The sequence below is a fragment of the Aspergillus thermomutatus genome, assembly GCF_002237265.1.
Source record: "Aspergillus thermomutatus strain HMR AF 39 chromosome Unknown NODE_27, whole genome shotgun sequence".
NCBI lineage: Eukaryota > Fungi > Ascomycota > Eurotiomycetes > Eurotiales > Aspergillaceae > Aspergillus > Aspergillus thermomutatus.
The window spans coordinates 1-24,387 of NW_020798075.1; the positions used below are offsets into that span (position 1 = coordinate 1).

The 24,387-nt window shown below is 50.9% G+C and overlaps 8 protein-coding genes across 8 annotated transcripts; 7 read left to right on the plus strand and 1 right to left on the minus strand.

Annotated features, from left to right (window-relative positions):
* Window positions 1-1,441: 1,441 nt before the first annotated feature.
* Window positions 1,442-3,022, plus strand: CDV56_100414 (uncharacterized protein; the record flags this gene model as incomplete). The annotated part of the gene is made up of 1 exon (XM_026754033.1): window positions 1,442-3,022. One exon carries the CDS (start codon window positions 1,442-1,444, stop codon window positions 3,020-3,022), a length of 1,581 nt encoding a protein of 526 aa, XP_026617179.1.
* A 641-nt stretch (window positions 3,023-3,663) lies between these two features.
* Window positions 3,664-5,338, plus strand: CDV56_100762 (sugar porter family MFS transporter; the record flags this gene model as incomplete). Its single annotated transcript, XM_026754381.1, has 3 exons — window positions 3,664-3,733; window positions 3,796-4,931; window positions 4,994-5,338. 3 exons carry the CDS (start codon window positions 3,664-3,666, stop codon window positions 5,336-5,338), a joined length of 1,551 nt encoding a protein of 516 aa, XP_026617180.1.
* Window positions 5,339-5,887: 549 nt separating this feature from the next.
* On the plus strand, window positions 5,888-7,766 carry CDV56_101096 (putative amidase; the record flags this gene model as incomplete). Its single annotated transcript, XM_026754715.1, has 5 exons — window positions 5,888-6,076; window positions 6,132-6,253; window positions 6,312-6,379; window positions 6,432-6,697; window positions 6,762-7,766. 5 exons carry the CDS (start codon window positions 5,888-5,890, stop codon window positions 7,764-7,766), a joined length of 1,650 nt encoding a protein of 549 aa, XP_026617181.1.
* Window positions 7,767-8,083: 317 nt separating this feature from the next.
* On the plus strand, window positions 8,084-9,725 carry UBA4 (HesA/MoeB/ThiF family protein; the record flags this gene model as incomplete). Its single annotated transcript, XM_026755052.1, has 3 exons — window positions 8,084-8,333; window positions 8,424-8,637; window positions 8,702-9,725. 3 exons carry the CDS (start codon window positions 8,084-8,086, stop codon window positions 9,723-9,725), a joined length of 1,488 nt encoding a protein of 495 aa, XP_026617182.1.
* Window positions 9,726-9,850: 125 nt separating this feature from the next.
* CDV56_101685 (RlpA-like double-psi beta-barrel domain-containing protein) lies at window positions 9,851-10,665 on the minus strand (the record flags this gene model as incomplete). Its single annotated transcript, XM_026755304.1, has 3 exons — window positions 9,851-9,984; window positions 10,038-10,282; window positions 10,361-10,665. The coding sequence occupies 3 exons, from the start codon at window positions 10,663-10,665 to the stop codon at window positions 9,851-9,853; spliced, it is 684 nt and encodes a 227-aa protein (XP_026617183.1).
* A 1,055-nt stretch (window positions 10,666-11,720) lies between these two features.
* On the plus strand, window positions 11,721-15,171 carry CDV56_101949 (uncharacterized protein; the record flags this gene model as incomplete). Its single annotated transcript, XM_026755568.1, has 5 exons — window positions 11,721-11,887; window positions 11,936-11,968; window positions 12,019-13,396; window positions 13,448-14,991; window positions 15,045-15,171. 5 exons carry the CDS (start codon window positions 11,721-11,723, stop codon window positions 15,169-15,171), a joined length of 3,249 nt encoding a protein of 1,082 aa, XP_026617184.1.
* An 868-nt stretch (window positions 15,172-16,039) lies between these two features.
* CDV56_102526 (putative nitrate reductase) lies at window positions 16,040-21,602 on the plus strand (the record flags this gene model as incomplete). The annotated part of the gene is made up of 9 exons (XM_026756145.1): window positions 16,040-16,294; window positions 16,345-17,094; window positions 17,145-17,728; window positions 18,277-18,448; window positions 18,525-19,871; window positions 19,963-20,096; window positions 20,157-20,545; window positions 20,597-20,720; window positions 20,915-21,602. The coding sequence occupies 9 exons, from the start codon at window positions 16,040-16,042 to the stop codon at window positions 21,600-21,602; spliced, it is 4,443 nt and encodes a 1,480-aa protein (XP_026617185.1).
* A 1,482-nt stretch (window positions 21,603-23,084) lies between these two features.
* CDV56_103362 (putative sexual development protein (LsdA)) lies at window positions 23,085-24,203 on the plus strand (the record flags this gene model as incomplete). The annotated part of the gene is made up of 2 exons (XM_026756981.1): window positions 23,085-23,438; window positions 23,493-24,203. The coding sequence occupies 2 exons, from the start codon at window positions 23,085-23,087 to the stop codon at window positions 24,201-24,203; spliced, it is 1,065 nt and encodes a 354-aa protein (XP_026617186.1).
* Between the last annotated feature and the right edge of the window lie 184 nt (window positions 24,204-24,387).

The following is a 24,387-nucleotide window of genomic DNA, read 5'->3' on the forward strand; positions in this document are numbered from 1 at the left end:
TTTTGAGTTTATACGCGCTTTTGGTGGCATGGTGGCGGGTTGAATTACTTCAGCTTTTGAAATGGCAGTCAAAACGCGTTGGGTGATCCACTCGGTTGCGTGATCCGCTCGCTTACCGATTACGTTATTGTATTTGTTGTCGCATTATGGTCTAGAGACCATGCACTAAACACCCCAGAAATCAAACCTTGGTGAACAGGGTCTATAAGAAAGGACTGGTCCGTCTAATCTCATTTCTCTTCCTTTCTTCCCCAACCGTCCTCAACAGGGATACAATTTCCTGCATCTCCCACAGTCTCAACACCAGCCTTTTCCCTTTATCAAAGCAGTCACTGGTTCCTTATTTCTAGTAAGCTCGGGAACTTTCATCGCCTCATTAATATCAGTCGTAGGTAGTTTATTTCCCTCTTACCCTCAGTCGGTATAGCCTCTTCTAGGTTCTTATCTCATCGATTTTTTCTTTCAGAATTTCATCTATTCCACAGAACGAGAGCATCACACAATGGATATCTCCGCCAGATCCGGTCCAGCTCGGTGTGTGAACCACAGCGACTCTATGCCAGAATTGCCCTATCCAAACAGCTGCGGCCTTTCGCTCTTTGAACGGACGAATGCCACCCAAACGCCCTACGACGTGTTAAAAGGATGCTGTGTGAGCGGTCAAGTCGGGTACTACCCTAGTAACCAGGAGGATTGCTACGCCTATTGCAATTCCACAACTCAATCTCAACAGCAGCAAGTATATCAATGCCTTTCCACCTCACTGCAACTATCATCATTTGGTTGCGCAGAAGGTCCATCAAGTGGTGGATCTATTACAGTGGCCCGGAGCTGGGGTACTACTACTCTCTTAGTGTCTGCATTGCTTTTGTCAGTCATAATTGGTCTGTAAGGCGGACCTCCGTCGGGCATATCCCCCGTTCCTGTGGGGGATGCTTTACCAAGGCCGTGCACTGACTATCTACTACGTATGTTCGCTCGCTAGACCTATCTTCTAACCTCTCTCTCGTTTACATTAGCCACAAGGCCATGAAACCAATCTTGTCCCGTAAGTAGTCGAAATGAGTAGATTCCATCTGCTCCAATTCGCCCGTGTGGCATCAGCCCTGGAAAAGGCAGAACGAACGGGAGAGGGATAATATAGGATGTGGAGAAATGGGGCATTTATCCCAGGATTCGGCATCCGAAACGGCAAACTGTAGATCAGTATGCCTAAATAGCATCATCTACTTTGTGCTTTAATCAATATCCACCTATCACTAGCTATGGAATGCATGAGAATGAGGGGAACCGAGTTTTGGCTAATAATCCTCGTGTTGCTCCTGATGAATTAGGCTATTACCAGGACAACAGGGATATAAATCGGCATTATTCCTCAGCACCCTGAGATTGTCGAAAAGCAACCTCTGATCAACTCATAATTGAACGGTGTTCTCTTGTGATGTTGTGCTTCAGTGCTGGTCTTCTCTTAGGGCTTGGGCTGGTAGCCCAAGCTCAACAGACGTTCACCAATCCCGTCATTTATGAAGACTTTCCTGACAATGACATCTTCCTTGGCCCCGATGGGAAGACCTTCTACTGGTCCAGCTCCAATTTCCACTACTCTCCCGGTGCCCCAATTCTCCAGTCTACCGACCTTGTGAACTGGGAGCTGATCGGTCATTCTCTGCCGAGTCTGGACTTTGGATCCAACTACAACATGGAAAACGGCCAGACGGCCTATAACGGCGGAACCTGGGCCTCCACCCTACGCCATCGCAAGAGTAACAACAAATGGTATTGGATTGGCTGCATCAACTTCTGGACCACCTACGTCTACACAGCCCCGGATGCCAAGGGCCCCTGGCAGCAATCAGCGAGTTTTCAGCCCTGCTTTTACGACTGTGGGCTCTTGATTGACGACGACGACACAATGTACGTGGCCTATGGAAGCAACAACGTCTCCGTGGCCCAGCTCGCTGCGGACGGGTTGAGCATCGTCAGGACACAACAAGTGTTCAGCTACCCCGCCGAGTGCCCCGGCGGAATCGAGGGCAACCGCATGTACAAGATCAACGGCCTGTATTACATTCTCGACGACTGCCCCGCGAACGGAATCACCGAGGTCTGGAAGGCCTCCAGCCCCTTTGGACCCTATGAAAGGAAGATCCTCAACAACAACATCGCATCCCCCATCCCAGGATCCGGCTCACCGGTCCAAGGCAGTCTGATCGAGACTCCGAATGGGCAGTGGTACTTTATGTCCTTTGCGTGGGCCTATCCCCTCGGGCGACTACCGGTCCTGGCCCCCGTGACATGGGGCTCGGACGGCTTCCCCACTCTCCAAACAGTGAACAACGCCTGGGGCGAATCCTACCCGTACCCGCTTCCAAAGAACGACAGCGTGCCGTCGTGGATCGGCGGCGACCAGTTCTGGGGCAGCTCGCTGGGCCCGATGTGGGAGTGGAACCACAATCCGGACACGACCAAGTTCTCCTTCAACAACCCCGGACTCACTCTGCAGACCGCCACCGTGACCAGCGACCTGTACCACGCGCGCAACACCCTGACCCATCGACCGCACGGCCAGTTCCCCGTCGGCACTGTCCTCCTTGACTTCGCCAACATGGCCGACGGCGACCAGTGCGGGCTGGCTGTCTTCAAGGACCAGAGTGCGTGGATTGGGGTCGTCCGCAGCGGTAACAGCTACACCGTGACTGCAGTCCAAGGGCTCACCCAGGATCCGAATAACAACTGGGCAACGACCAGCACAGGCACCGTGGTTGGGACTGCGTCCGTTTCGACGCGCCGGATCTACCTCCAGATCCGCATGGATGCGCGTGCGGACGGCCCGAAGCAATCGACCTTCTACTACAGCACGGACGGGAGCACGTATTCGCAGCTTGGCGGTGCCTTTACTTCTGATAGCGGCTGGCAGTACTTCATGGGATACCGCATTGCGATATTCAACTTCGCTACGAAGGCGTTGGGGGGTTCGGTTAAGGTCCTCGGCTTTACGAGTTGGACAACCAGCGGGAGTTAGAAACAGCATCTCCTTCGCTGACTCTACATGGGATGTCAAGGGCGCCTGTCTTTTGGAATTAGTTTTACAAATAGTAACAGCATATAGCCGTATAGGAACCTACTGCTCTAGCTGCTAGGAGATTAGCTGGCAGATGTAAGCATGAATTGCACTCAATAACATCATGACGAAATGCTTAGCTGGCACACCTGCAAAATCAAAATATCAAGCCATGACCCACTATCCCAGTCGATCGCCTTCTTCACTATTATAAAGTATTCAGTCGCTGTTAGCGGGCTTGGTGCAGACAAAACAACACGCCCGAGTGGACGGAAAATCTCATCCTGTCCAACGCACAGAATTTCTCCGTCTGTATCCACCCCTCTACAGACAAAGGATGAGATTGGTGGGCGCCATGAAATATGCTTGTTTGCGCCACTACGGCCTTGACGATGCTAGTGTTGTTGTAGTCTGGTTCAGGATGATGGGTCGAGTATAGGGGTCTTCATACTCTGGATACAATTCAATCCTGGAGAAGTGGGGAGGCGGAGAGTGGAGGGGTGGGGAGAGGGGAGAGGGAAACAGGTATATAGAGGGTGAGAAAGGGAAGAGTCTTCCTCTGCTCCCACTTTGCAGAGTCCCATTGACTGCTCACGGTGACAATGGGTTTCTTCCAGAATTATCGTGTCTATATCCTTACGACAGTGGCTTACTCCGGCTCACTGCTTTTTGGTACGTTTCCCTAGCTGGTCGTCTGGCAAGGAATCCGTTGACGAGCACGCTGGCGGATGCAGGCTATGATACCGGTGTCATGGGCAGCGTCCTCGCCCTGGACAGCTTCAAAAGAGATTTTGGACTCCCCAGCGGCTCGGACGGATTTGCGTCATCGAAGAATGCCCAAGTATCCTCCAATGTCGTGTCGCTGCTGACGGCCGGTTGCTTCTTCGGTGCCATCTTCGCCGCCGTTTTGAACGACCGCCTCGGGCGTCGCGTGTCTCTCATGATCTTCTCGCTAGTCTTCCTAATTGGAGCGGCTATCCAGGTCGGAGCTCATCATGAGATTGGTATGATATACGGCGGTCGTGTGGTGGCTGGACTAGGCATCGGCGGCATGTCGAGCATCACCCCAGTCTTCGTGAGTGAGAACTGCCCTGCAAATATCCGTGGGCGTGTGGCCGGTCTCTTTCAGGAGTTTCTGGTGATCGGAAGCACGTTCGCATACTGGCTCGACTACGGGGTTTCTCTGCACATCCCGACAAGTACAAAGCAATGGCGTGTCCCGGTCGCTATCCAGCTCATCCCCGGTGGGCTGATGTTCATCGGACTCTTTTTCCTCAAAGAATCACCTCGCTGGCTGATGAGCAAGGGTCGCTATGAAGAAGCCCTCCAATCTCTAGCTTACATCCGAAACAAACCTGCGAACGATGAGGAAGTGGAGAAAGAGATGGCTGAGATCAGAACGTCCATTGAAGACGAGCTGGCAGCGACCGAGGGGCTCACCTGGAAAGAATTCCTGCAGAAGAGTAACCGGAATCGTTTCCTGTTCGCAGTTGTGCTCATGTTCTGGCAGCAGTTCAGCGGCACAAATTCAATCGGTTATTATGCTCCTCAGATCTTCCAGACGATCGGCCTGAGCGCGACAAGTTCATCCCTCTTTGCTACCGGCGTCTATGGAACAGTCAAGGTCGTCGCCACAGCGATTTTCTTGCTCATCGGTATCGACCGATGGGGCCGGAAGCCAAGTCTGATTGGCGGCGCTGCCTGCATGGCGACCATGATGTTCATCATTGGGGCTGTCTTAGCCACGCACCCGCCCGATCCAAACGCCTCCGGGGTATCCCAGGCTTCCATCGCCATGGTCGTGATGATTTATCTTTATGTCATCTGCTATTCGACCTGGGGACCTGTTCCATGGGTCTATATTGGCGAGGTAAGGTGACCTCTGCACGTTTCTGTCGCTCAAGCGTATATGCTGACACTCACTCGCATCAGATTTTTCCGACCCGTCTTCGTGCATACGGCGTTGGTCTCGGAGCCACAAGTCAGTGGCTTTTCAATTTCGTCGTAACCGAGATTACCCCTCGTGCTGTCAACAACATTGGTTGGCGGACATTCCTCATGTTCGGCATCTTCTGTGTGGCCATGGGCCTGTTCATTCTCTTCTTTGCCAAGGAGACTAAAGGTCGTAGCCTAGAAGAGATGGATGTCCTCTTTGGCGCAGTCGATGGAAACGAGAGACACGCCGCGGTGAAACATGCCCTGCACAAGAGTGTTGCAACACACGCTGAAAATATCGACAGGGAAGCTGGAGGCCAGACCCAGCAGGACAAGGTCTAGCTTATGACTCAGAGCAATTTCGGCAACGTAGAGTATTAGGATGAGACAGAATGTTCCATGGAGAGGCCCTATCGTGAAAGAGGTCGTATATCACCTTTCTAGCTAGGTCTGACGATGATGCATTCCGGCGCTATTGGACGATGGGTTACTAGCTCTTTTCTTGCAGTAATGTAGTTTACCCGTTTCGAATTTCAGAACTGAGGGGACTCTGAGTCAGTATTGGCTGATTCTTATGAGTCAATATGCAGTAGGAAGCGTGGCTGTTGCTTGGCTGCATGAAGGCGTCAGCGCTAGCATTTTGTGCAAAGGTGTTCTAACCGCGGTCTGATTCTGAACTGCTGCATCAAATGACTCAGCAAAAACAGACGCAGTTACATCCCTTACAGTAGCGCGAGCGATGCATAACCCCTAGTATCTGTCTGACTCGGCACAACCTGGAAGATGATCTCCGTAGAATATATAATGAAGCGGAAAGGTGGTGTGTGCCTGGTCGGAGCAGCATTGACTTTCGCAGCATTCGGGATTGTGCTAGCCTATTTCTCAACAATCATGTTACACTGGAGCGTATGGTTTCCGGCGCCCTTTCTGTACACCGCGATCACTGTGTCGGGTTCTGGAAGTTGGCCGAATGGAACAACAGATTGCCAATGTGTATTCCCGTCCCTGATTGAAGCAACGGCGGCCGAGCTTCAGGAGGGGCTCACTAAGGGCTGCTTCTCCAGTGTTGACCTGGTCAATGTCGGTGCATTTCCCTCGCTCATACACCCGCGTTCATGATAATAATGGCCATTAGGCGTATGTGACGCGGATACATGAGGTCAACTCGACACTTCATATGGTCCTCGAGGTCAACCCCGACGCATGGGACATCGCTCGGCAGCTTGACTTGCAGAGAAATCATGGACTCGTACGAGGGTGAGGCATAACAGCAGTCAGGACTTTCATGACAGGAGCATTCACTGACAGCTGGCAGACCTTTGCATGGCCTTCCCATCCTTGTCAAAGGCAACATCGGCACCGAGGACAAGATGGAAACAGCTGGTAAGCTTGTATGCGGTTGCATCCCGACTCAATAGCTGACTGAGATCACCAGCCGGCTCTTATGCGCTTGTTGGCGCCAAGCAGGCTGCGGACTCAACTGTTGTAAAAAGGCTCAGACAAGAAGGCCTCATCATTCTCGGCAAGACCAGTCTGTCAGAGTGGGCGAACTTCAGGTCACTGAATGGATCCGATGGCTGGAACCCCCAGGGAGGTCAGACATATGCAGCTTACTACCCAAAGCAAAATCCCAGCGGTAGTTCAAGCGGCAGTGGCGTGGCAGCTGATTTGGGCCTTGCCCTGGCAGCCCTAGGTACCGAGGTAAATGACTTTCATCCGCAGAGAGCTCCCATTCATTATATGCTGACTTCGGAGGATTGATCAGACAAGCGGAAGCATTCTATTGCCGAGTGAGAATAGCAATATTGTCGGCATAAAGCCCACCGTCGGTCTCACATCACGGTATATGGTCATCCCCATAAGCCAGCGCCAGGATACAATAGGGCCGATGGCCAGGACTGTCAAAGATGCAGCAATGATTCTGCAAGCGATTGCAGGTCCAGATGAAAACGACAACTATACCCTGGCATCTCCATTTGGCAGCCGCCTCCCGAATTACGTCGCAGCTTGCAAGTCGTCCGGATTGAAAGAAAAACGAATCGGTATTCCCCGTAATGTTATCAACACGTTGAACGCGTCAAGTGAACCGATAGTGTCTGCATTTGAGGCCGCTGTCTCCGTGATTTCCGAGGCAGGCGCAACAATCGTTGAGGACACGAATTTCACAGGCTACGACGCCTACCTCAACACTTTGATCCCACAGGCCGTTGTGGCTGCTGATTTTATAAGCGATATCGCATCATATCTCTCGAAATTGAGGACCAATCCAAACAATCTTCAGAATCTAGAAGATATTCGGCGCTTCACTCAGCAGGAGCCACTAGAGGACTATCCATCTCGTGATACAGGGATCTGGGATCTCGCGCTTGGCAACGGTATCAACAACACGTCTCCCGAGTTCTGGCCATTGCACTTGCAGAGCCTGTACTACGGAGAAGAGGGAGGGCTAACGGGAGCTTTGTCCCGCCACAAGCTTGATGCTGTCATTCTTCCAACAGCTCTCGCTTCCGATATACCGGCTATCATCGGGTCACCAGCAATCACAGTCCCTCTTGGGGCGTTCCCCGAGGGAACACCAGTTGAGTACAATCCACGTGGTAACCTGATTAAAAAGGCGCCTGGTATCCCGTTCGGAATCAGCTTTCTGGGACCCAGATGGAGCGAGGAGAGCTTGATAGGCATGGCCTATGCATTCGAACAGCGGACGCTCATGAGGAACAAGCTCCAAAGATATATTGAACTGAGAAGTGACCTGAGAAGCATATCGTAGTGAGTTTTCGCTAGAGAACGGAATACATTCATCAGTAATTGATAGAGCAGTAACTGCAAATGAGGAAGATAAGTAGATATAATAATCGTGGAGGACAATACAAAGAACAATGGACGTCATAAATGCTGCAAGGCACGTGCGCTGGTGATGTGGGGATTACTCAGAAGGGAATAGCGCAATTCTTGAGATTGGGACGATAAGATTAGCTCCTCTCGCGGGGTTTTTAATTTGATGCGCCAAATCAAGTGTGCAAAGACGGTCGGAAAAGTGCCGGTGTTTAAAGTGTTACTACTGTATATTTATTGCTGATTTTATTTATGGAGAATCTAGAGCAGACATGCGCGTCCTTGCGCGCTCAGATCGCTGCCACCGAGGCCCAGCTTGCAGGTCTGAAACGCGAGCTCGAGATGGCTGAGCAAGCAGCTGCCGACGTCAAGGCTCAAGATACCGCGAGAACAATCGCTACCGACAAAAGGAGTGACAATGGGACAAGGAAGTGGCCACTGCTCAGCGAGGAATACAAGCGGTATGGAAGGCAAATGATTGTACCGCAACTTGGGTTGCCAGGTATGTGCACTGTGCTGCTCTAACAGCACAACGATCCTCCGCGTTGGCTTAGTGATTATGGCATTGCTAATATTCTGGTCACTTGTATAGGCCAATTGAAGCTTCGCTCCGCACGGGTCCTGATTGTTGGAGCAGGTGGGCTGGGTTGTCCTGCAGCGCTGTACCTTGCTGGAGCGGGTGTGGGCACCTTGGGCCTGGTCGACGGAGACACCGTGGAAAACTCGAACCTGCACCGGCAAGTGCTGCATAGGAGCAAGAATGTTGGAAAGTTCAAAGTGGATAGCGCCATCGAATATCTGCGAGAGTCAGTTCAGTGACGACCCCATCGAATGTGTTCAGGTACTGACTGGTTGATTCCCGGATCTTAGGCTGAATCCCCATCCTACATACGTACCATATAGAGCACACCTCACGCCTCAAGAAGCTCCGGATATTTTCAAAGATTACGATCTAATCCTTGATTGCACGGATAATCCCGCAACACGGTATTTGATCTCGGATATAGCGGTTCTGGTCGGGAAACCTCTAGTCTCTGCTTCCGCACTGCGGACGGAAGGACAGCTCATGGTGTTGAACTACCCTCCTCGGCCAGTGGGAGACAAGACAGGAGGACCGTGCTATCGATGCGTTTTTCCGAAACCGCCACCGGCGAACAGCGTTGTCAGCTGTGCTGACGGCGGGATCCTCGGCCCAGTTGTAGGCACAATGGGGGTTCTTCAAGCACTCGAGGCCATCAAGATAATTACTTCTTCAGCTGCGAATTCAAGCGGAACACCTCCATCTCTGCTTATATTCTCCGCATACTCGACGCCTCCGTTTCGAACCATTAAACTCCGCTCTCGTCGTGCGAAATGTGCGGTGTGCTCTGCCGATGCCAGCGTGACGCTTGAGACGCTCAAAGCAGGATCTACTGATTATGTCTTTTTTTGTGGTGTTGCAGGCCTGGAAGCGTCACTTTTATCAGAGGAGCGAATTTCGCCCCTTGACTTTAGAAAAAAGCATCCTAAGCAAGTGCCACAGGACGGAGGCAGCATAAACAAGGAGCCCACGATCATCGACGTGAGGGAGAAGGTGCAATTCGATATTTGTAATTTGGAAAACAGCATCAACATTCCCATCTCTACCATTTTGTCGTCAGCATCAAGTTCTACGACAAACGCAGACAACGACGCCCAACCTTCGCTACCGTCCTGGCTACCGCCAGACCTAGCGTCTGCTACCTCGACGGACCCGATATATGTTGTGTGCCGTCTTGGGAACGACTCGCAGATCGCAGTTCGGAGGTTGAAAGAGTTGGGGCTCGATCAGGGTGGACAAAGATATGTCGGTGATATACAAGGAGGGTTACGCGCATGGCGTGAACAAATTGATCCTGACTGGCCAGAATACTGAGTAGAAGCAAATAGATCAATTCATGCGAATCAAAGAAAGTCATGTGCAGTAGTCGTAACGGGTATATGTTCTCAAAAAGTCGAGCAAAAAACAAGGAGGGTAAAAGAAGCCGAAACGCTCATCTGTCATGACTGTGATGAAGCCACAGGTGAGTTTTCCAGCCATGACCATTCAACGGTGACCCGACCAAGATCCAGATCAGCAACCTTCTGAAAAACCGCGGGCGAAACGTCCAAGTCATCCACTTTACATCCTACACCTGGATTCATGTCAGCAAGAAGAGAATAGAAATGAAAGCAACAAAAGACGTACATCGATCAACAACCTTGACGTCTACGGTCGTTCCACCTCGACGAAGCCTCAATTTGAGCCCGCACAGGGGATTCGCATTCGGATTCGACCCCGTCGAAGCAGCATCAAAGAGGACATGCGAGACGGCACAGATCATGTCCGAGTCTGTGCTGGTGAGGCCGCATGAGCCGAGGCCGGGATTGTAGTAGGTCAAATCTCCTGAATAGGGACCACCATGGGAGGTGGGAAGAGGAAGATTCGAGTGGCTTTAGCCTTGGTCAGCCGATGTTCCCGAAGAGATAGAATGCCAGTGTAATATGCAACACTCTCGCTATAGTACTCACCTTTTGCCCCTGGTCAATCCCACAGCAAGGCCGAGGATTAGAGCAAGGAGACAGAGGACCGCGACTGCAACTGCGGTGACAATCATGCGCTTCTTTTTCGAGAATTGTCGCCAGTTCCACCAAGCTGCTTTAGTGGGAGGATGTACGCTAGATTCTTTGGTCGCAATAGCTGCTGGCTTAGGAGAAGCCTTTGCGATAGGGACGGGCTTCCGCTTCGGGACTCCCACAAAGGGGACATGGGATATTGGCGGGTGAGAAGCATCCTGACACAGTTGCGGGAGAGGTTTCTCCACGTCGGTAGACATGATGCCGTTGAATGATTATTTCATGAGCTTATTCAGATCTGAAGACCATCATGAGCGTGGAGGTAGCGATAGCCGACTTCCTGTGTGTGTAGATCAAATTAAGGGGTTAATTAAACAGAGACGCCAATTGATTGGCTGCATTCGGTGTAGGACACAGAGCAAATATCATTTGCAACATCATGGATATGCATCAAGAAAGTTATCATCAGAGTGGTCACAATAAATGATTGACATTCACTCAAGATCATCTTGATTGATAATGCCAGTCCCACATCTCATGGTTGTCAGTTGTCAATTGTCCCTGATGAGTTCCCTTGCTTAATGCTTGCATTTCCCGATCGGAGAAATCCTCCTCGATAAGACTGAAATCAGAAGTCTGGACTGCAAGCTTCAATTCATTATAACAGAAGTCTACGATCAAAACAAGGACATCAAACAGATATAACAAGATAACATCATCTGTTTCCTACTTTCCAAGGAGAGAACTACTAAGCCACGGGAGCCGACCCACAGAGTAAGTAGAGTCGCTCGGACTCGATAATCGCTATTATTTGGGGCGGAATTCTTTGCATCATTGCTCAGATCCATCATCAACCACTGACCAACATCTAAATGTCGAAGGTCATGCCTCTCAATCATCAATGATCGATGTGACAAAGTGCTGTGGTATTGATTAAAAGTCTCTATCGGAAAGAAAAAAGGTCTGCCGAGGAGGATCGCAGATCCGAGGCATCTGTGAGTCTGCAAGGCCCACCATCAAGGGCGATCTAATTCCGCCCAGACTGTCGATGTTGGCATCTCCCGTTCTGAGTTCTCACCAAAGTTTAATCCGAATCTGTTACTCTTGGAGGGATCTCTGCAAAAGTCGTGCGATTGTTACTCACAAACTGGACCTCTACCTTGTTTGACTAACGTCGGAGGATGTATCTGATGATCACGTGAACATGTCGATAATCGCCTCCAGTCTACAGATAGAGTGAGATCTTGTTTTTATCAACTTCCAACGGTCCACTGATTGAGAAACGCGGGGTGGTACTGAGCTTGTTGATCTTACCATGGCGTCGCGAGTCAGTTCGCGCCAGTCGGCAAGTTCCTCACAGTACTCACAGAATGATGAGCCAGACAAGAAGAAAGAGCAGGAGAAATGGAACCTTTTCCGTATGGTCAAGAATGGATGGTCAAGATTGGACCTGGATCGGCGGACGGTGATCTTGATGATGAAGTGAGTAATCACATTGACATTGCCTGTTGGAAACTCACAAGATGTTAGAGGTGCTCTACCGCCTGCTATTGCCATAGCCATGTAAGAGATGTCCTCAGTTCCTCTCATTAAATCGCTCTAACAACGAACAGATTTCAAGCCGATGCTGTTGCGGCACGGTTCAGCACTATCGGTTATCTCATAGCAATCATCTCCGTTCTCGGATTTGCCATCATGCCACGGGCCAAATTCATCCAGATGTTGATCTTGGACGTGCTGGCGGTTTGCGTTGCAACGGCCTTTGCTCTGCTTATGATGTTTTGCAGCGTGAAAGCACGACAAAACACACAGTCTGCTGCGGATGCGGCCTCGACGTCGAGTTCGAATCCGACAGCCAACGAGTACAATTCGTCCGCCTCCGCCGTGAGTGGCGTGCTGCTGTTCTTCCAGATATACCTGGTGCACTCGTTCCGTGCCCACTATCAACAGTTCCAATTTCCGGTGATTATATATGCCATAATCGCCAATATCACTTCTTCTTATGCCCCTCGGCTCCCAACCATGGCCGCCGGTATTGCTTTGGTGAGGAACCTGCTTGAGGCATGTTTGATCGGGTTGGGACTCACTACGGGTGTTTCCCTGTTTATCTATCCTGTGACCTCAAGACAGATTGTATTCAAAGAGATGGCAGGTTATATCGGAAGCCTTCGCGCAGCTCTCAAAGCTCATACAAAGTACTTTGAGACTTTGGAACGCGATGACATGTTTGGCCGGGCCGAGACATATGACGAGACTGTCGAGAAGTATACCAAAAAGGGCAAAGTGTATAGCCCAGAAGCAGAAGCTATTCGAACTGCGATCCAGAAGATTACGGACCTTCATGGCAAACTGCACGCCGACCTAACCTTCGCCAAGCGTGAGTTCGCCATTGGGAAGCTCGGTCCTGACGATCTTCAAGCCATCTTCAGACAATTACGCCAAGTGATGATCCCTGTGGTCGGTCTCAGCTTCGTTGTGGACATTTTCCAGCGTCTCTCGGAGTACAATAAATGGAACGAGCCTATTGATCCCCTGGCAACGGATATACCTACCACCGTACGCAATCGTGTTGTACACGAATGGAACGAAATCATGAGGGCTGTGCATGATCCCTTCGCCTCGATTATTGAGACTATCGATAGCGGCCTAGATCACATTTCTTTATCATTGCAACTGACAAAGCCACCTAAAACTTCACTCGGAAAGAAAGATGCGTCGACGGACGGGGCCGCAGATCTGGAAGCGTCTGCAGAGAAACCCCCGTCCCCAGGAGAAGCAGGGTTCACAGCTTATTATGAGCGAAAACTCAACGACTTCAAGGTGGCAAAACGACTCGCTCTGAGGACCTGGAGTGAAGAGAAGGGCATCACATTACCCCCGGATTTTTTCGAGCGTCCTTCTTCTGACATGCCCGATCTGGACGAATTCCTGCTAGACAAATCCAGGGTCGGTCGCGATAGGAGCCGTCGACAGCTCTATCTTTTTCTTTATGTATGTGCGAAAGCAACTTGCTCGCATTTTGCTGCTGACTTCTTGAATTAGATGGAACAATTACTCTACTCAACAGGCCATACAGTACTCGATTTTATTCATTTCGCTGATGAGAAAGTCAAAAGTGGAAAGCTGTCAAGATCACGTCTGATCATTCCTGGCGCTAAACGCTTACTGAAGTGGTCACGTAGTATACTTCAGGCGGAGGATACTCATGAAGACGATCACTTGGGCGATATCCACACGCAGAACCACATCCTTCAGCTTGGTGAAGCGTACAGGCACAGGAAGGATCCAGAGCATTTGCCCCCTGAAACCACCATTCAAAAGATTGGCGACAAAATCAGGGTAATACCATGGCTACTGCGTTCATCAGAATCAGCGTACGGATTTCGAGTGGCTTGCGCTACTATGACTATCTATGTCATTGCCCTACTTCACCAGACTCAGACCTTCTTCATCCAGCAACGTCTGGTCTGGGCCATGATCATGGTTAACATCAGCATGTCACCGACCTCGGGACAGAGCATTTTTGGCTTTGTGCTTCGTCTGATTGGCACTGTGATAGCCATGGTTCTCACATTTTTGGCCTGGTATATTCCAGGCGAAAAGACACCAGGCGTGATTGTCTTCTTCTGGCTGTTTGTCGCCTGTGCGTTTTATATTCCTATCAAGCTTTTCCGATTTCGAATTGTTGGGATTATCGTCATCATCACCACTTCCATGATCATCGGTTATGAACTTCAGGTGCGCAAGGTTGGGCAAAAGGTTGCGACCTCTAATGGCCAGGCCTATTATCCCATTTATCTTCTTGCTCCATATCGTCTGGCCACAGTGGCCGGGGGTATCGCGGTGGCATTTTTCTGGACATTTTTCCCGTTTCCAATCTCCGAGCATGGCGTTCTTCGCCAGAGCCTTGGAGCTTCGCTTTATCTACTGGCGAATTACTATTCTATTATCCACGAGACCGTTTCTGCGCGCTTGCGGAGTGACGAAGGTGATCTGGCTTTGAAAACTTCAGCAGGGCGAAGACTGCAGAAAGCGCGAGGCAAAGTGTTTTCTAAGCAGATGTTGATGTTGAATGGCTTACGAACATATTCAGGGTTTCTGAAATGGGAGGTGCCAATCGGTGGTCGGTTTCCCAAGAAGCGGTACGATGCTATCATATCATCCATTGAGAAGTATAGCTCCCATCTCACTTTCATTACCAGTGACTTGCCACTAACATTCAATAGCATCGTTAGTTATCTGAGTTTGCTAGGCTATGCCTCGGACACTCTTTTGCAGATGAGCGATGACCCCAACGCATCGACTTCTGACTGGCTTCACGACTTCAAGAGACTGGTGTCCAGTGCACGCGTCACGACTCACGAGGTGACCTCGGTTCTGTGCCTCCTCTCAGCAAGTATTACGAACCGACAACCTCTGCCGCCCTACCTGAAGACTCCTCGACCGTACAGTTTCACTAAGAGATTAGAGGCACTCGACAAGGACATTCTCAGCATCAAGCACATTGCGGAGCCGGGGTTCGCCACTTTCTCTGTACTGCAGATATCGACCAGATGCATTGTTGGAGATGTGGAGAGATTGATGAGGTGAGTCAGTCGTCGTCCATGTTTGACGAGATGCTAAAAGAGAGGTTTGATAGGAATGTAAAGGCTCTCGTGGGAGAGCTTGATTTTTCCTTCCATGCTGTCAGCACGGCGCATAGCACGAAGTCGTCTCTAGATCAATCGCGTCTCTCGAGACCACCGTCTCGCGACAAGCTCGAGTGATGAGATTATCCATTCTGTTTATACATATTTGAGATTATCAAGTCTCGACTTGTTCGTCCTTGATTGTAAATACTTCCGCAATACGACACGAATGTCAAGAATCTCAATTTCTTGGGTATAACGTTTCTTTTGATCGCGGGTCAGGTAACAGAAGGAGATGATCTCGTTTCCTGTTGTGCTAGCCGTCTTTTCCGGCTGATTGCGCTTACTTTCTTGATAGGTGCAAAGTGAGAATGGAGGATCAATTGCCTCATTGGATCAGCGTTCAATAACCTCATCATTTATGCCTTTGGGCAACAAAACATCACGACTTAGCAATGCCGACTCACCTTGGCAGTTGGCACGGATGCTTCGAAACGGCCGACTTTTGACCTCCTGCATTCCAGATTCGAGTTAAACAATATCATTATATCATTTAGAGAACTCCTTGCATGAGCCGTGCGCAGCATCAACGAATCCTGCCTGATCGGAGACTGGACGGCATAACACATCAGGAATGCAGGAGAGTATCCGGACAACAACTCAACTGGAGCTTGAATCAAGGGTTCAAGCCCGAACTTCGAGCTTTGACTCCTTCTGTCTGTTTCCTGCTATGAATAATCCTTTTCCCACGATGGAAGGATCTGTGCGCATCTGTGCGCACGACCATCCAGGTTTAGGGTCTATCATCGTACATCCCTTGCGGAGGCTTGATCATGCTGTTATAGTAAAGTCACGTCAGTGGAAGCCATGCCTTTTCTCAATTTTGTCGTTGATAAATCTGCTTCGATTACCATATTTCCCTCCAGCAGTCCTCTCATCATTCTCTAGAACATTTGTCTACTTGACATTGGCGCCATCTATGTCTTGAACTGCGCAACCACACCAAATGGGTGTAGAATCCATTGATACAGACTGCACTGCAAACACCTCCAGAGACAGCTTCAAGTCCGGCACAGCATTCCACGGTTTTGATGACGATACATTTTCCTACACTGACACGGTCGAGTTGTCCGTGACGGAGGCCAACACAGGGAGCAGAGAATGGAGGCCCCGAGTCAAGGAATGGCTCGTTCTGATTTGCGTCTCGATCTTGACCATGTTGGTTGCTTTTGATGCGACGATGGTCATACCATTCATACCTGTAAGGGCTCCGAAGACACCACAGGGACTCCCCTCTTGACGAATGACTAGGGCTTATCCCTCACGTTTGGAGAACCCCTCAGTAGCACACTATGGCTCAACTCATGCTATCTACTTGCCAGCGCAACGGGACAGATGTTCTTTTCGATACTGGCCGAGGTAATCGGGCACGGGCCTCTTTTGGTCGCGGCAGCTGTCGTCTCAACAATCGGGACGGGAGTGTGTGGTGGCTCCTTGCAACTATCCGAGCTAGTCGCTGGTCGATTCATACAAGGACTAGGCGGAGGGGGCGTGCTGTCTGTTTCGCTGCTCTGCCTGGCAGAGAATATACCCGACAAACACCTTGTACGCTTCTCTAGCTATGTTTCCCGGGTCCGCCTGGTGGGAGCCATCCTTGGCCTGGTCATGGGCACCTTGTTCTACGAGTACATTGCCTGGCGAGGGGCGTTTTACTCGAGCTTCTTCTTCTGTGCGCTCGGCATGCTCGTGATACCCTTTGCGGTTGAGCTGAGAGGCCATCGGGGTATCTCGTCACGGACGTTGTTGAAGATGGACTGGTTGGGCGCTGTGCTGACTCTCCTGGCGCTGTGCTGTTTCCTTATAGGGATCAGCTGGGGAGGAACGAGCTATCCTTGGAGCGACTGGCGGGTGCTGACTCCCCTTGTTCTCGGAACATCCTCGACACTCGTCCTAGCTCTATATGAGACGAATTGGGCTGTTCGACCGTTTTTCCGCAAGAACGATTTCAGGACTCTCCCCGCGCTGATGATGTACATCGGCAGCTTCTTGCACGGTTTCACGGTATGGCCTCCCAAGGGTTCCGACTGAGTCATTCGCTGATTGCATTTTAGCTCTTCTACCATTTACAGAACCTAACCATATATTTCATCTTCGTCCGCTCGCTTCCTCTCCCACTCACCGCAGCCAGCCTCGCCTCTATAATGGCTCTCGCCCTCTTCGCCCTAGCCCTGACAGAAAAGCTCCCAGTTCTGGACGACCGTCGCCACTCCTTTTGGCTGGTCCGTGTCGGATGGATGCTTATCATTCTCTGCACAGGATGTCTCGTAACATTGGACTCTACCACTCCAACCGCCGGATGGATCCTCGTCCTCGTCGCTACAGGCACGGGCCATGGATGCCTGGTCTCCGGCTACCAAAAGTGCCTTCGGCCAGCACCAGTGCCACGAGACTATGGCGACCAGGAGGAAAGAAGCATTAACCCTACGTCTGCTCTACTGATGTGCTCGCTTTTCCGGACAGTGGGAATGTGTATCGCTGTCACTGTCAGCGGGACGATGTTTTTGGACCACGTCGCGGAGGAACTCAAGGGCCAGTCCTTTGAAAGCGCTCATGGACAGACTACGGAGACAGCTTGGGCCCGCATACCGGACGATCGGTTCCGGAGCACCTGTACAGCCAGCCTTGAGTTTCTGTGGTTGGTACTGACTGGGGTAGCGAGTCTGGGAGGTGTTTCTTCCTTGTTCACTAGGGCTGTGGGATGATATTATTCAAGCCCGGGTTTCCAATGACATCAGCAGACTTTAATCTTTCCTAGACTATTCGTGCATATGTGGTGCGTTCTGCGCCTTGATTCCAGCAGCCATAGGCCATTTTAGCGGGAAGGCAGTAAGCTTCTCAGCCATGGACCAGCCACTAAACTTGTCACTCCACAGCATTATGAGCACACATCCACGCGGTGCACACCAACCCTTTGGAACCGTAGTATCCGACACCAAAACTCTACGGGACAGCGTGATGTCATCCGCCTCTCATGGGGGGTTCTCTCTACAACACATCTCCGCGGAGGTGAAGATCATTAAATACGCCCCTTAGCGTAATCAAATAGTCAACCCGCATACAAAACCCTACAAGGAGTAAAAAAGAATACCCTTGATGTAGTCAAGCCACAAACATGCCTAGCAAACCCACCGGCGCAACAGACCTCGAAGTCCTCAACGAGCCGGACTGGACGCAATCGCACAGCCACCGCGTCGGCGTGCGCAACCGCGACGATCGCTTCCCGGGGCTGACGCACGAGGGCGACGACTGGCGCTATGAGCTTGAGAAGGAGGCCGAGAAGCGGGCGGAGGAGCTGCGGGCGAAGGCGAAGACGGGGGAGCTGCTTACCGTGCGGGGCTTTTTGGCGAAGCAGGAGGTGAGTCGTATCCCGTTTCTTCATGTGAATGTGAATAGGGGTGGAGGGATGGATGGTAGAGGCTCATTTAGAGTAGGACTTTCATTTGAGGAGGCCGGATGTGCATCCGAAGCATTGGCGATATGTGCTGCATACGACGGAGGAGTTTATCAAAGAGGAGCAGCCTTGGTTGATTAATGAGAAGAAGAAGGAGCAGGAAGAGAAGGACAAGGAGAAGGGAGGCGAGCAGCAGCAGGATGGGACTGACGGCTCGGAGAAGAAGCCTGCCGAGTCAGATCAGGGCGAGAAGAAGGAAGGGGGTAAAGAGGAAGACTCGCAACCGAAGTATACCCCGGAGCAACAGGCACCCTTGGAGTATCTGAAGCAGGAGGCAGAGTTTATGCGCTCCTTGAAATCGAACGACGGGATGGGACGTTCGCCTGTGGGGTGTTCCTTCATCCCAGGAGAGATCGATGAAGCCGATCAGTTCACCCCCGACAACTGGGTTCCTCGGACGGACCATTTGATTCGAATCACCGGAAAGCATCCCCTGAATGGAGAGCCACAGCTGGTCGAACTCCTCGATGCAGGCCTCATCACCCCCAATTGGCTACACTATGTGCGCAGTCACGGCCAAGTACCTCACCTCCTCTGGGAGAACCACAAGCTGGAGATCTCAGCCGGCAAGTCATTGACTTTGTTCATGGATGATTTGAAGGATCAGTTCAACAGCATCAACATTCCCGCCCTGATGGCGTGCGACGGAAATCGGAGGAAGGAGCTCAATCTGATCAAGCGCAGCAAAGGATTCAACTTCGGCCCTGGCGCCGTAGGTTGTGCCTATTGGAAGGGTGTGCTCGTGCGAGACGTCCTGCTCATGGCGGATATCCTGCAGCTGATGGATGAATACAAGGATGTGCGTCTCTGGGTGAATTTTGGAGGTGCCGAGCTTCTCAGCGAAGGAAAGTACGAGACCTCCATCCCCCTCGACTACTGCATGGATCCTTGCAATGATGTGATCCTTGCCTACGAGATGAATGACTCTCCACTGCCTGCGGACCATGGCTACCCGTTGCGTCTGGTGATTCCCGGGTACGTGGGCGGACGTTCGGTGAAGTGGCTGGAGAAGATCTGGGTGACCGACTATGAAAATGACACGTATTACCACATCTTCGATAACCGGGTCGTTCCCAGCTTCGTGACCGACCGGTTTGACGAGATAGGCCAGACCATGTATCATCACCCGAGTACGGCGTGCATGGAACAGATGCTGAACTCGGTCATCGCGAGGCCGGCGCAAGGGGAGAGGATAGATCTGGCGGAAATGAGAAAGGGCAAAAAATATCGGATCACAGGTTATGCGTATAATGGGGGTGGGAACGAGGTACAGAGGGTTGAAGTCAGTCTCGATGGTGGTGCCAACTGGCTGTATTGTGTTCGCAAGGTATGTCGTAGCCATGTTTGAGATGCGTAGTGCATGCTCTGACGCCTGTTGACATGGAACAGTTTCCCGAGGCACCGCTGCGACATGGCAGGAAATTCTGGCTTGGTTGCACTGGCATGTGGACATCGACATCACGCAGCTACTTCGCGCTGAGCAGATCACAGTCCGTTGCTGGGATGTGAACAAGAACACTCAGCCGGAAAAGCCGACGTGGAATCTCGAGGGGTGAGTGGCCAAGCCATCACAGCGTATCAGAAGGTCTAGCCTTTACTGAACACAAAGCAGCATGATGAACAACTCCCATTACATCGTCAAGTCTGAAACCTCAGTGGACCCGACAGACAACAAGTCGTACCTGCTGTTCCGTCACCCTGTTGAACCAGGCACTGGCGAGAATGGGTGGATGAAACCATCGATCAGTATCCAGAAGGAAGATATCCGACGATCAGCAGCCGTTCCCGAGAAACAATTTACCCGTGAGGAGATTGAAAAACACACCACAGATCAGGATTGCTGGATTGTCATCAACGGTAAGGTATACGGTGCCACCAGTGTACTGAGCTGGCATCCAGGAGGAAAAGCGCCCATTATGGCCCACGCGGGCCGGGTCCACCAAGAGACGACGGAGGAATACGAAAGTATCCACGATGATTATGCTGTTCAGAAATTAGAGGGTACGACGCCCTTCTCCGTCGTCTGTCATAACGGGCTAACATAACGAATAGAGTGCCTCCTGGGATCCGTCACCCAGAAAACGTCAGAGTTCATCAAGAAGGAAGCCGAAGAAACGGCCAAGGAGAAAGCGAAATCAGCAGAAGGTGAAGAGGAGGTCGCACTCAAGCGTCACAAGTATGTCCTCGTCCTTCTTCAAACCATTGACTATCAAAAACTCACCTCGATGTCGCAGATGGGCCTAAGTCAAATTCCTCCGCAAACGACCAGTATCGGAGGACACAAAGTGCTACACCTTTGCACTCCCTTCCAAAGACAAGAAGCTCGGCCTGGAGACAGGCCAACATCTTCAGATCGGCTTCCACTTCAAGGACCGGCTTGTCGTTCGTCCATACACCCCTACCCGACCCATCCTGCCGTCCGAAAAAGACGGCACATTCGACCTCGTGGTCAAAACGTACTTCCCTAGTCCGGCACGACCAGGCGGCACAACCAGGCGGCACAACCAGGCGGCACAACCAGGCGGCACAACCAGGCGGCACAATGAGCAATATACTTGACTGTGTACAGGAAGGCGAGGAAATCGAGGTGAAAGGGCCCGCAGGCGAGATTCGATACCGCGGGAAGGGCGAATTTCTCGTCGATGATAAGACGTATCATTTCGATCACATCACTTTGATTCTAGGAGGATCGGGTATCACACCGGGGTACCAGCTCATTGCACGAATTCTGAAGACCGAACAGGGGAGTGGAATCAAGGTCAGGGCCATTGATGCCAACAGGTCCGAGGAAGATATTCTCTTGCGCGGGGAACTCGACAAGTTCGCGCAGGAACATCCGGACCAGTTCCAGATCACGTACGTGCTTTCCCACCCTGGGGACAACTGGAAGGGAGAAAAGGGACATGTGAACGAAGAGATCCTCCACAAGTTTGCCTTTGAGCCGGGGGAGAAGAATGCTGCGCTTCTGTGTGGTCCGCCTACCATGATTCAGAAAGCGGTCTTGCCGGTTCTGAAGAAGTGGGGATATGATGAGGACAAGAACCTGTTTGGATTTTAGTCTCGCATCTTTGGTGTTTCAAGCCTTGAGATTTCCCTAAGGTCGTAAATAATGGCAGTCTGCACTAGAATTCCATTAAGGTCGACCATTTCCAAGTCCTCGGGGGGTTCTGCCTGTCCCCACGTCAGATGGAAATGTCGTAGTGAATTACTCTCGAGGCATAACGGAATAGATTGATATAATTTCTCAGCCTCACTTTTCAAGACCACACTCAAATGATAGTGGGACGAGAACTGGAAAGCCAACTTTGGCAAGCCTAGTGACTTTTGTGACAGAAGCTATTCTTGAAGGATTAACATTATTTCTCATATGAGTCTGAGTAAAGCGTATCGTTAGTGCTAGTGATAGCCTAGGCCTGCCTATCTATCGAGTAATAAAGTATACAAGATGCCTGAAGGGAGGCAAGCTAGGATAGCACAAGGTAGAACAATGCAACTTGTGTGATGACTACTGTTACTTTACAAATGCAAAGTACGAATTCAAATCAAAGATGGAGAATTAGAGGACGACTTTATCAACCGGTTGATTGATCGATTGATTGACTGTTTCGTTGACTGACTGAGTGCAGTATACAGAAAGTTCGAGTACAAGACGATCCTCCGATCTCAAAGCACAAGTATTATGCAAATTTATTCACAAGACACGAACATTTGCGTAAAAGACAATAGCAAGGGCAGCTCGAAGCTGCTGGTATCGAGCAAGTGAAACAAGGATCATATCAAAACAAGAGCAAGGCGAGAAGAAAGAGCTTCTCAGTTCCGAGCCAAGAGGGGATAGGGGGTTGGCACCCGCTTCAAGCCGTAGCCAAGTTGCTCATCCGCCTTTGAGGGCGTCGCTTACGATTTGAATGGCGCGACTTTGTCATTGAGCGAGGACTCTTCGGAGTGATTAGCTGGCTTGGGTTTGCGGAGCTCGTGGACAAGCTTGAGGTAGTGCTTGAGAATGTTGGAGCTTTCCTTGGCCATGATGAAGTGAGATGAAGAAATTTGCTCTTTGGCAGAGTGCTCTGGACGAAAAATGGGGGATGGAAGAAAGAAAAGGAAGAAGAAGGCAGGAGGGAGTTGGGGGGTTCTCTTATACTCCCTCGGCTGGCTAAGAATAGGATGCCGTTCCAGAGAATTCTGACTGCTGCACCAGAAAGTGAAGGAGAATGACAACAGAGTGATGCCATGAGCCGCCAGTCTCTCGACTTTGTTAACAGAAAAAAGAATGGGCTTTGGTTGTAGGAAAGTGCACTGGCAGTTGTGGCTGCTGTTACTATCAGCGACAGCAATGTACGTACGTAACGGAAGGAGCATTATGCTCGATACATCTGGCTACTGTTTATATGGAGGAGATTCTCCCTGTGGCATCTTCGAATTCCTCAATCTTCAGCATCCTCTCCCAGCTTCCACTGCATCCATTATCTCCATTCCACTCCTTACGCTTCTGAGTCTCATATCTCTTACCGTCCAACCTTCGAGTCGCATCATCACCATCATCATGCAGCTTCTTATTATTGCTTTTCTCCTCTTCATAGTGAATCCCACTCTCGCTGCTCCACACCAGTCGGAGCACGAAGCTCCTCCTCTGCCCGATGGAATGCCCTTTCCTAGTCCTGGTCAGTTACGCGAAATCGAGCTGAGAGCACACGGAACGCTGCCAAACACGCCTCTTCCAGATCACATCAGCCGGGAAGGTATTGTAAACCTACAACTGATTGCTTTCAATGAACTCTTTGAGGTGGCTTTCTTCAACGAGCTTCTTCTCAACGTCACGAACAATGTGACGGGCTTTGAGATCCCCGATGAAGAAAACCGGAACATGGTCGTCCGAAGTCTCACTGCAATTCGCGCGGTAAGACCCTCTGGAGGCCATCAATCAAGCCGCTTGACTAACAATTGACTCTAGCAAGAAGAGTTGCATGCCTTGAGCGCTAATTATGCCCTTCAACACTTCAATGTTTCGCCCATCCTTCCCTGCAGGTATCACTTCCCTGTCTCCGACTTTGACCACGCAATCGCTCTGGCCGCCACTTTCACCGATCTTGTCCTTGGAACTCTGCAAGATGTGGTGGAGCGATTTGCCGTCGGGGGTGACTTTAACTTCACTCGAATCATCTCCTCTGTGATCGGGAACGAAGGCGAACAAGAGGGCTGGTTCCGCTTGCTCCAGGACAAGATTCCCAGTGAACTTCCGTTCCTCACCACCAGTGATCTCAACTTTGCTTTCACTGCAATCCAGGCTTTTGTCGTCCCTGGCAGCTGCCCGAATATCGATGAAATTCCACTGGAAACATTCCATTTCTTGGCCATCCTGACACCACCAGCAAACACTACCCAGACCATCCGAGTCGCCTGGAGGCCTACCGAGACCGGCGCACCGGGGCAGCACGTGTGGATGACCTATATCAATCAACTGAATCTACCAATAGTAGAACCAATGAACATCATCTCCGTCGAGCACCGGACGGTTGTCGCAGAGGTCCTTTTCCCTTACGACGAGTACCTGATGAATGGATTGACCATTGCTGCTGTGACCAACAGCAGTGGTCCGTTTCCGAATGCGAATGCCGTGGCTCGGGCTACAGTGGCTGGACCTGGCTTGATCGTTGTCAATTGAGGTCCTGTCATGGGATTTCTGAGGCATGAAGACTGTACGCTGCGACTGGTTTATTCTTCCGTTGTTAATATTCGAGACTCTCTTGCCACTATTCCTATTCTGCTATTCTGCTAGTTTGTTTGGGACTTCGGGAGGCTTGAAGTTTCCTCCCTGGGCTTGCATAGGTCCTCTACGCTCCCTTGGG